The 12,379-nt window shown below is 40.5% G+C and overlaps 1 protein-coding gene across 3 annotated transcripts in view; it reads right to left on the bottom strand.

Annotated features, from left to right (window-relative positions):
* The window catches only part of RNF121 (ring finger protein 121), an 84,809-nt gene that overhangs the window by 43,338 nt on the left and 29,092 nt on the right, over positions 1–12,379 (bottom strand). For 2 of the 3 annotated variants that reach the window (XM_057552487.1, XM_057552488.1), the window contains 2 exons: positions 6,861–6,898; positions 3,841–3,982 (listed from right to left, as the gene is read on the bottom strand). In XM_057552487.1, coding sequence (XP_057408470.1) covers positions 3,841–3,982; positions 6,861–6,898 — 180 coding nt within the window. The remainder of the gene's footprint in view (positions 1–3,840; positions 3,983–6,860; positions 6,899–12,379) is intronic. The other variant, XM_057552489.1, reaches the window with a different exon arrangement.

The raw sequence follows: 12,379 nt of genomic DNA, 5'->3' as shown, positions 1-12,379 counted from the left end.
CATTATGCTAAGTGAAAGAAGCCAAGCACAAAAGGCCACATATTATATAATTCTATTTATATGAATATACAGAATAGGCAAATACACAGAAAGCAGATTAGTGGTTGCCAGGGTGTGCTGGGAGGGGGAAATGGGAAGTGATTGCTTAATGGGTATGGGGTTTCCTTTGGCGTAACAAAAACATTCTAGAACTAAATAGTGGCCATGGTTGCACAACAACGTGGATGTGCTAAAAGCCAGTGAATTATACACTTTAAAACAGTTAAAACTGTGAATTTTGTTATGTGAAATTGTCCTCAATAAAAATAAAATCTATTCCACTTCCACATAAAATAGTACGTGAAGATATTTTTATGTCTTGAGACTTTTCTCTTAGGAGTAGGAGCAACAAAGTCACTAACGTTAATTTTAGAGTTTACAAAACACTCTGTCATGCAATTTTATATAATCTTCACAACAGGAGATAGATATTATCACCCCAATTTAGAGATAAGAAGAACTGAGGCTCAGAGAGGTATAAAGTCATATAGCCAGGAAGCATGAGAGCAGGCTAATCAAGCCAGATGGTCTAACTCCACTGTATTTACTGCTGCAAGGCAAACAGCTCCAACTCTGATAAGCTTGAAAAAGGACAGGAGATGCCATTATGTACAGGCATCTTGGGCAATTTTTCTTCCTCCAAAGTTAGTACTTTAATCAAAGCAGTAAAAACATTCATTGTACCCAAGTTAATAAAAGTTTTAACAAAAGCAATATAGATCATTATTGTATAAGAGCAGCATAAAGCAGGACACTACAGATTTCTTCTTCCAATTTTCTAAAGATATGAGTTTAAGTTTCTCAGTGTAAGATATGCTATAATGTTAGCATGTCCTCTCACCAATGTAGTTCAGCATAATGTTTACAGGGTGTGGCAATAAAGTAATGAGACGACTGTGTGTGTTCCTTACAACAACTGGCCTCATTAAGTCACAATCACATTCCTATTAAAGTTTAATGAATGAATGACACATCAGTGGTTTTCTAACACTCTGTTGTGTCCTATAGATGTTCCTGAGAAAGCGGAGGGGTCAGGGTTACCAGCCCAAGAAGAGCATCCTCTTATTTTCTACACTGGGTTTTTCCTTAAGATACTGTTTGAAGAAAGGACTCCACAGCCTTTTTAAAAAGTACATACTGAAAACCACTGCAGTACATTATGCATCCTCACTTCTTCAGAGGTTTTCAGAAATCTCTGCAGATTAGCCAACAACATATAATTACTTCTAAATTCAAGCACAGAAATTCCAAGGGGGCTCTCTACATTTGGTTTATGATTTTTTGTATTCTCCATGCTCAATTAAACCATCCTGATAAATCCCCATTTTATAGAACAGGTACTATAAGCATACACTGAAAAACAAGTGACTTATCTCAGATGGCAGGGTGAAGCACGAGCAGGGTCCAGATATGAAGCCCCACCCCAGATGGCTCAGCCTGCTGGATGGTGCCTAGTTCAAAAAGCCTTGGTGCCATGTGGTCATTCCATGCACTATGACCTGAAGGTACAGATGTCTCTACTTGCGGTGCATGACAACACATGAGGTGGCTATAGGCCAGTAATGTCTGGAACAAGTGCCAGCTCAAGGGCAAAGATTAGTCTCTCTTCTGCCTATGCTCCATATTATCCCTTGGTTCCCTTGATGGAAAATCCTTTCCAGAAGCACCATATGGTATAGTAGAAATTATGAAATATGAAACAGAAGACTTGGGTTCAAATCCTGGCTCTATTAGTATCCCCTTCATGCCTGAACTCTCTGGGCCTCAGTTTGTTCATAGTACTTACCTCATGGGCTATTAGGAGGGTTAAATGAGATAGTGTAGCAGTTCCCATCCTGTGGGCTACAGACCTCTGGGCATCTTTGGCCCTATTACAAGAGGTCTGAAGAAGCACATACTAGAGAAAAAGAATCATTTAGGGATTAAGACTAAAAGCCCTGGAGTAAAATTGTCTTGGTTCAAATAATGATTTTACCAGTGGAGCAAGTTACTTAGCCTTTCTGCCTCAGTTCCTCATGTATAATTGGAGAAAACAGTATTTACTGGGTTACTGTGAGGATTAAATGAGTTATATATGTAAAGTGCTTAGAACAGTGACTGGCATAGTAAAAATTCAATAAATGTTAGCTATTGTTACTACTATATGTGTTTATGTATTCTTTCAAAGTACAACTATTATCACATGGATGTTTGCCAAGTTTTTTATGTTAAAGAACGGTTATACTTGAAAAGGTTAAATACTTCTAAGATAACAGTTGTAAAAGAATCCAGTATACTACCTGCCGTGTCCTAAGCCAGAGTAGTTGCATCTATGATTTCAATGTTTTTTAATTTACTGAAGATTATTTTGTGGTCCAACATATAGTCTATCCTGGAGAATGGGCCATGTACACTTGAGAAGAACATGTATTCTGCTGTTGTTGGGTGGAGTATGCTGTATATATCTGTTACGTCTAATTGGTTTATAATGTTGTTCAAGTCCTCTTTTACCTGTTGATCTACCTGGTTATTCTATCCATTATTGAAAGTGGGGTACTGAACTCTCCAACTATTATTGTAGAACCATCTGTTTCTTCCTTCAATTTTGTCAATTTTTGCTTCACAGATTTGGGGGTTCCTTTGTTAGGTACATATATGTTTATAACTGTTATATCTTCTGGCTGCAGTGAACCTTTTATCAATATGTAATGTCCTTCTTTATCTCTTGTAACCTTTTTTGATTTAAAGGCTATTTTGTCTGACATTTAAGAGCCACCAGCTCTTTCTTGGTTATCATTTGCCTGAAATATCTTTTTCCATCCTTTTACTTTTTTTTTTTTTTTTAATATTTATTTATTTATCTATCTTTGGTTGCATTGGGTCTTTGTTGCTGTTTGCGGGCTTTCTCTATTTGCAGCGAGCGGGGCTACTCTTCGTTGTGGTGGCTTCTCTTGTTGCGGAGCATGGGCTCTAGGCGTGCGGGCTTCAGTAGTTGTGGATCGCAGGCTCAGTAGTTGGCTCACGGGCTCCAGAGCGCAGGCTCAGTAGTTGGGGCGCATGGGCTTAGTGGGATCTTCCCAGACCAGGGATCAAACCCACGTCCCCTGCATTGGCAGGCAGATTCTTAACCACTGCGCCACCAGCGAAGCCCCATCCTTTTACTTTTATCTCTTGTTTCTTTATATCTAAAGTGAGTATCTTATAGACAGAATAAACATGGATAATGTGGTTTTTTAAAACAATCTAACAATCTCTGCTTTTTAATAGGAGAATTTAATCCATTTACATTTAAATAATTACTAATAAGGAAGGATTTACTTCTGCCATTTAGCTGTATGTTTTCTGTACATTTTATATGTTTTTGTTCCTTATTTCCTCTATAACTGCCTTTTTAGGTCTCTCTAACTCTGACCCTGCCTTCTTACCACCTGCTACATTGCCTCCTCTTTATTACTGCATTTTCAAAATATTAATCTAAAGATTCATTGGAGGCTTGGTCTTCCCAATCAAGTGATCATCTCTCCCTCTATCTGAATAGTTCCTAATGAACAGCTCCTTCATGAATCTATCCCAAAATGTTAAAAGGAAGGATCTACCTTTTCTGGCCATGAAAGTACGTTCAGGTTCTTTCCCAGTTTTCACAATCTGAATCGCCTGTCCCTTAAACACACACCCAACATACACTATTCACCATTCACACATACAGTTTAGTATTATTATCTATTCCTTGCCTACATGTGGCCTGGGTTAGGCTGGACCCTAGAATACTTAAGAAGGGTCTCTTGATGACTGGCAAACAAAAAAATGAGCAAAGTGGCTTACATTGTAGGAGCGGGGGTGCCTCTGTTTCCACTGTACCAGGAGCAGCTGGGCCACCACCAAGGTAGCGATGAGGATGAGGACCATTTCAGCGTGCATGGCTTCGTGGCCGCGGTGCTTGGCATGCATGCGTGCGTGCTCGACCCTGAAAGCCAAACAGATGGGGTGAGCTAGGTCAGGGATGGTGTGGCGGTAAAGGAGCAGTGCTTTCCAGGGATATCTCACTGGTCCATAGCGTAGAACACACTCTTGTACTGTACGAAATAGGGGCTAGAAACACACATGCCCTAGAGGACAGGCATTTTGGGATAGAACAGGGGTTCTATGGGCCCTAGTCTCCAAGGTTAGGTATTGGGGTTAAAGGTGGGTGGTCTGCTGCCCACCCCCAATGTTAAAAACAGCTGATACCTTTCCATTTCAGTCCTATTTCAACCTGTCACTGGAAGAAGAAAGTAACCCAGAGAGGTCACAGCCATAAAGGCTCATACTCTTATTCAATGATATTTATGACACCAATAAAGGAGTAATACTGCAAATATGTGCTAATTCCAGGGTTAAAGTCTTGCTTTATTTGTCCTACCCACCTCTGCCAGGACCAGAGATCCTAAAGACTAAAGCCTGAAAAATCTGAACTTCAGTAGTGCTTCAATTTTACACTATTCCAACAGTGACTTCATTATCAGTATCCCCAGGTAAATAGACTCTTCAAGGGCTCAAGGAGAGTACAACTGGAAACTCTTATTTAATCTAAGAGTTTAAATGCTGGCATTCTCTGGTCCTGAGGATTGGCAGCAAGTGATTCCCTTGGCCAGTACAGGCAAAAAGCTTCCTCTGAGAACAGGAAAGAAAAGTCACTCCTACAGCCAAGGGAGAGGAATAAAGAAGGAATTAGGAAACTAAATACAAATGTAACCCGTAGTCAGGAGCTTTTGTGCAAGTTCTCCATACCCAGGGGTATTAGGGAGAAAGGGAAAGGACAACATAAATGGTATCTTCATGGAATTCCCAAGGGCAATGAGAGACTAAGCAAGAAGAACCCAGTGGGATGCATTATGGATAGATAAATCATAAAATATAGCAAAAACTTAGTTGTAGAATCTAGGTGGTGGGTACAAGGGTGTTCACTGCACAATTCTTTCAACTTTTCTGTATATTTGAGATTTTTCATAATAAAATGTTAGGAGGGAGGAAACTTGGTGGGCAGCCAAATGTCAGTCAGCCTGGCAGTCACAGCACCTAAGGGTTCATCTTACATAAAACTTTATCCTAGGTGACAGAATCTGACAAAATATAATAGGGGTAGGAGTCAGAAACTTAGGTTCAGACACAACCTATGTGGTCTTAGCCAAGAAAATTTACATCTCTACATCACAATTTCTTCATCCATCAAAAAGAGTCCTTATCTTTTCTGCCTCCCTCATAGGGTTGTGAGGATAAGCTAAACTAAAAGGGCAAAGGATATTTTAAAATCCCAAGGATTGTGGGGAGTTATAAAGGTAATAAGAGATAAGTTTCTTGTTCTCAGACAGTATATAACTGAATAGATGTGTACAACAACAAATCAAAGAAAGGACTGAGAAAAAACCAGAAGTCACCTAGCTCAAGTTACCACTCAACGCAAAAATTATTTTTGCAATCCTTTGTTTGAATACCTCCACTGGCTGAGAATACATGCCTCTTAAAATAATCTATTCTAGAACCAGCAGTGTCTGACACATTGTAGGAACTCATATGTGCTTATGAAGGAATAAAATTCCAAAGCTTTAAGAAGCAGGAAGCTCTGTGCCTCACAATATACCACGATTATTAACAATGTTTCTGATAATGAGACAAAATTATCTTACTACAGCTTCAATCCTTTGGACCTAATCCTACACTCTGGAACATATCCACTCTCTCTTTCCCAACGCTGCCCCTTCAAATATTTATCATAATATTATTTAAAAAAACAAAACCAATCCTGTTTCTACCATCATTTTTCTGGGCCCTTTTAGGTTAACAGTTCTAGATCTTTATACAAGATGCATATAACATAATGTGAAGACCATTAATCCTGATTGCTTTCTTCTAGACATATCTAGCTAAAGATCTTCTTCATACGCAGTGTTTACAACAAAATCAATGTGGACTCAGCAAAGCAGAACACAGTAGCACTGTCACTTCCCTTAAGGCAGGTAGTATATTTTCAATGAACATCTTCTCAAACTGTAGAATATTTTGGTAGCTCAGGTACACAACTGATGCATATTAAGCTGAAAGTCACCTAAAATCTTGCTGGGCCTGTCGTATGAGTCGATATCTTTGCCATTCTACATTTTTTATAATCAATAGTTTTAATCTAAACGAGGTGTTTTTTTCTCACTATTAAACTTTACTTGGTTGATTTCAGCTCACTGGTCAGCTACCTTATAAAGTTTGTGGGGCAAGCACTTTTGAAACTCCTCTACCAATGAGAAATAATGACAATAAAATATTTGTTGACTCACTCTGGTTACATAGCAAGTTAGTAGCAGAGTTGAGATCAGAAGACACATCTCCCATTTTCTCAAACAGAGCTCTCTGCCCTGTTTCATGGATAATGATGATGTTAATGATGATAATCATCCTTAAAGCAGGTAACACTTACTGGAAGTTTACCACATGCCAGGTACTGTTCTAAGAATTTCACAACACAATGTGTTGTTAATCTTCACAACAACTGTTATGATCCTCATTTTACAAATTGGGAAAACTAAGGTAGTGTGAAGTTAAGTAACTTGCCCAAGATCACAACGCTAGGAAATGGCAGAACTAGTATTCAAAACCCAGATGGATGGTTTGGTGCAATAATCTATTTATTCCCAAGGACTGAGGGAGCTACCCAGGAGTGACCCAAGTACTGGGAAAGATCTCAAATGACCTGTCCTGCTGGTCATAGGTCACTGCCTGCCACAGAAAAGGAAGCAAAAAGGGTAGATATACAACTCTATTAGTAGGATTAATCTATAGTTCCCACCATGAGGGGCCCACACTGTCACACTTACCTCCATTGCTCCTCTGGAGAGAGGTCTGACATATCAACCTGTAGAAAGACACCACCGTAAAAATCCATTACTGTCTTAGAACTGTCCCTGCCCAACATACAAGGATCACACACTGCTAGAGCTAAAAGTATGAATTAGGATTTGTGGGACATGAAGCTAGATAAAATATTCTGTCATATAATACCATTTGACTCTAAATGGCCCCATTGGACTAGGGTGAACTAAGCTTAAGCTTGCGCCCAGCGCCTTGTTTGCTTCACCCTAGTCCAAGTCCTTGCTCTGCTATTAAGTAGCAGTGTAATATATATGGAATCTAAAAACACACAAACAAACAAAAATGGTTCTGAAGAACCTAGGGACAGGACAGGAATAAAGACGCAGACGTAGAGAATGGACTTGAGGACACGGGGAGGGGGAAGGGTAAGCTGGGAAGAAGTGAGAGAGTGGCATGGACATATATACACTACCAAATGTAAAACAGATAGCTAGTGGGAAGCAGCCGCCTAGTACAGGGAGATCAGCTCAGTTCTTTGTGACCACCTAGAGGGGTGGGATAGGGAGGATGGGAGGGAGACGCAAGAGGGCAGAGATATGGAGATATATGTATATGTATAGCTGATTCACTTTGTTATAAACCAGAAACTAACACACCATTGTAAAGCAATTATACTCCAATAAAGATGTTAAAAAAAAAAAATAGTAGCAGTGTGGCCTTCCAACCTCAAAGTTCCAGTTCTATTTGTTAGTCTTATCCTTTTAGAGCAGGATTTCTTAAACCTTGGCACTAGTGATATTCTGGGTTGGCTGATTCTCTGGGTTGTTTTTTTCGGGGGGGTGGGGATCTGTACACTGTAGGATGTTTAGCAACATCCCTAGCCTCTACCCACTAGATGCCAGCAGCATCTCCACAGATAAAACCAAAAAAGTCTACAGACATTATCAAATGTCCCTTGGGGGACAAAAATTGTCCCAGCTGAAAAACCACTGCTCTAGAATACTACTAAGTTCTTTGAGATCACAGCTCAAGTCTTCTACTTCCTTGTAGCCATACAGAAGCATACCCAAAGCCTCAGTACATAAGTCACTCGATACATTCTTATACTGAACTGAGCTGAAAATGCTCCTTGATATACAGAAGAAAGGCCCTCATAATCACACAAAGGAATCAATCAACAAATATTCCTTTAGTACTTATGAAGTTCAAGGCCCAGTTTCCCACTGTTCCTCTGATAACTTCAGAAAAGTACCTTAAGTGGGATGTTTGAAGTAAAATGGGCAGAACTCCATACTACTACTGAGTAAAATCAGTACATATTTACCATGCATCCTTTATGTGTGTGTACTGGGAATGTCCACCATTGCTTAGAGAGGGCTTTCTGGTTTCTACATGTCCCAGCTGAGGAAGGAAGGAAAGGAAAGGAAGGAAGGAAGGAAGGAAGGAAGGAAGGAAGGAAGGGAGGGAGGGAGGGAGGGAAAGAAAGAGAGAGAGAAGGAGGGAGGGAGGGAGGGAAGGAAAAGAGGAGGGTAGAGGAGGAAAAGAGGGGAGGGGAGAAGAGGCAAAGAGAGGAGAGGGAAGGAGAGGGGAAGACAGAGGGCAGGGGAGGGGAGGGAAGAAACAATATCCCAAGGCTTCCCCCAGCCAATCAGGGTAATGAAGTCAACCACCCTCCTTGTCCTACTTCACACTGCCTCACAGAATTTATTCATGTGACCTGACTCAGTCCTTCATCTCCCCAGAAGGACAGAGGTCCCCTCCAAGAGGAGACAAGTAGATGCAGGAAATGGAAAGGCCCAGCTGGGTGGTACCTGAGCAGACAATTAAGGACCACAATCTTATGTTATCTTAGACATGTTTTCCAAGTGACCTAACTGCTTCTTAAATCCAGGGCCAGGACCAGGGTGGTGCAAGCAAGGGACCTAGAGCTCAAAATTTAAGAAGGCACACATTTTCAGGTACTGACACTGCACTTGCATGACCTTGAGAGTGAGTGCCTCCTTCAAGTTTGCGCCCAGCGCCTTGTTTGCTTCACCCTAGTCCAAGTCCTGCTTATGTCTATGTTGCTCCCATCCTAGAAGATCCCACAGAGCCGAGGAGAATACACTGCTTTTTCGTCTTTCAAGGAGAATAGCAGAGCTGAGTGTATGTTAAGCACTCAATGAGTACTTGTGAATTTGAACAGAATTCCCTCCAACAGGGTAATAAGTATGCTGACAAACCAGCACCCCACCTGGAGATGCTTAAGTGGGAGTGTAAACAAACACTTGAAAAATACCTAATAAGCATCTGAGAAAGAAGTATTCATTTTCTGGAGGCACCCAGAAAATCATGTTTAAAAAACTACACGTCAAAACAAAACAAAACAACACAACTATATGTTCAAAGAAGCAAGGTAAGTCCATTGAAGAGAAAACAAGGAAGATCCAGAGAACCGGACCAGGCATGGGGACGCCTCTCCATGAGATAGTGGTCAAGCATGCTACTGTCTGTGCCTTTGTTTCTCCCGCTGGAAAATAGAGAATAAGTCTTCTGACTTCATTGTGGCGCTGTGAGGGTAAGTATATTCCAAGTGACCAAGTGATTTCATTGCCTTTCTTCCTAGGAGAGTGAGTGTACTTTAAAAAGTACTCAGAGAGGCCAGGGAACTGAATGTTGGTGAAGCACAGGGCAGTAATGCTTTCAGAGCTCAGGGAACAGCTCAGAAGGGCAAGCACTAAGGCTGAGACTAGACCTGGTGCTTAGAGGACCATTTAGCACTTCGTGGAGTAGTACGAGCACCAGAGTGGAGTAATGCTGAGTAAAGACATGATTTGGCTTTAATATTTGCATGCTGAACGAAAAGATTTTTAAAATTACATCCATAGCTCAGATGGAAAAACAAGGAAAGCTATAAGCTATACCTATAATTAACCTGTACCATCTGGAAATACATCTTTATTTGCTCCCTCATTAATGAGTTTATTCATCTGGGGCCAAGAAGCCAGTCAGTCCAAACGTGACCTGTCCAGAACTCAGGTAGCTAATTAGGTAGGCTCTCAGGGCAAGATTACTGATTGATGGGCCCATTTCCCACTCATAAGACCCATACACAGAATGTCTTTTTGCCAACCAATCACTCCCCTCCTAGGATGTTGCAAGGTCTCTAGTCATGTCAATCTACCTAGATCCAGATTTGAAAGAAGTTAGACCAAAAATGTCAGGCAGAGGGCAAGGGAAAACTTTACAAAAATGGAAAATGATCTGCGGTTGACTGATATTTTCTCAGGTGTGAAAGACTCATGGTCCACCAGTGTAATACCACAAACAGGCCTCCTATCCCCCACAAATACTGATACTCTGTGGTCTCTGAGTCATTACACAGGCTGGTTACTTTGTCCCCTCAGCCCCTCTCTTCCACCAAACCACATTCTGCTTTCATGCAAAATGCTAGACAAATCCTCCTGGATCCAGAAAGGCTCTTTAGACTGACCCCATTCACTGGAAAAAAAAAAACAAAAAAATCCTTTACTGCCTGGATGAGCATGATCCACAGCCCAGAAGCATCAGCACCCTGAGAGCTTAAGAAATAGATGCTTCAGAATCCATCCCAGACCTCCTGAATCAGAATCTGCATTTAATAAGATACCTAGGTAATTCATATGCACATAAAAGCATTGCTATTGCAATCACCTTGCTGTACACCTGAAATACAACACTGGTAATCACCTATACTCCAATATAAAATAAAAAGTTAAAAAAATAAAATAGGGCTACCCTGGTGGCGCAGTGGTTGAGAATCTGCCTGCCAATGCAGGGGACACGGGTTCGAGCCCTGGTCTGGGAGGATCCCACATGCCGCGGAGCGACTGGGCCCGTGAGCCACAATTGCTGAGCCTGCGCGTCTGGAGCCTGTGCTCTGCAACAAGAGAGGCCGCGATAGTGAGAGGCCCGCGCACTGCGATGAAGAATGGCCCCCACTTGCCACAACTGGAGAAAGCCCTCGCACAGAAACGAAGACCCAACACAGCCATAAATAAATAAATAAATAAATAAAATATTAAAAAATAAAATAAAATAAAAGGATTATCATAAAAAAAATTGCTATTGCATCCCAGCACTCACATTCACAATTTGTCCTACAGTCATATACCTCTATACACCTGAATTGTTTTTAACAACAGCTTTACTGAGATCTAATTCACATACCGTAAAATTCACCCACTTAAAATGTACTATTCAGTGCTTTTAGTATATTCAGAGTTGTGCCACCATCACCACTATTTAAATTTAGAACATTTTTACCACCCCAAAAAGAAACCACATACCAGTCAGCCATCACTCTCCAATCTCCCCCCAGCCCAAGGAACCACTGATTTACTTTTGATCTCTATCTATAGATTTGCCTATTCTTGACATTTCATATAAACGAGATCATACAATATGTGGTCTTTTGTGAATGGCTTCTTTCACTTAGCATGTTTTCAGTGTTGCAGCAGGTATTGTAGTTCATTCCTTTCTATTACCAAATAATATTGTATTGTATGGATATACGACATTTTCTTTGTCCATCCATCAGTTGATGGACAATTGGGTTGTTTTAGAGTTTTGAGCTATTACAAATAATGCTGTTATGAACATTCATTTACAAGTTTTCATGTAGACATGCTTTCATTTCTCTTGAGCATGTATCTAGTAGTGGAACTGTCTAGTCATATGTAATTCTATGCTTAACCTTTTGAGGAACTGCCAAACTGTTTTCCACAGCAGCTGCACCATTTTACATTCCCACCAGCAGTGTATGAGAGTTCCAATTTCTCCACATCTTCAACAACACTTATTGTCTTTTTGGTAAAAAGCATCCTAATGGGTGTGAAATGGCAGATCAATATGATTTTGAATTTCCCTGATGCATAATGATGTTGAACACCTTTTCATATGCTTATTAGCCATTCACATATCTTCTTTGGAGAAAAGTTTATTCAGATCCTTTGTCCTTTTTGTTCACTTTTAAAAAATAGACTTTTTTGTTTTTTACAGCAGTTTTAGATTCACAACAAAATTGAGTGGAAAGCACAGAGATTTCCCATATGCACCCTGCTCCCAAATATGCATAGCCTCCCTCATTACTGACATCCCCATCAGAGCAGTACCTTTGTTCCAACTGAAGAAACTACATTGACATACCATCACCCAAAGTCCATAGTTTACCTGAGAGTTCACTATTGATGTACATTCTATGGATTTGGACAAACATACAATGTCCTCATGGACACATATCCATCATTAGAGTATCATACAGAGTAGTTTCACTGACTTAAGAATTCTCTGTGCCCTGCTTATTCATCTCTCCATCCCCCCAATCCCTAGCAACCACTGATCTTTTTACTGTCTCCATAGTATTGCCTCTTCCAGAACGTCATATAGTTGAAATCATATAGTATGTAGCCTTTCCACATTGGCTTCTTTCACTTAGTAATATGCATTTAATATTCCTCCATCTCTTTTTATGGCTTGATAGCTCACTTCTTTTTAGTACTGAATA

Source organism: Balaenoptera acutorostrata, chromosome 9 (assembly GCF_949987535.1).
Source record: "Balaenoptera acutorostrata chromosome 9, mBalAcu1.1, whole genome shotgun sequence".
NCBI lineage: Eukaryota > Metazoa > Chordata > Mammalia > Artiodactyla > Balaenopteridae > Balaenoptera > Balaenoptera acutorostrata.
This window is presented reverse-complemented; position numbering and strand designations above follow the sequence as displayed.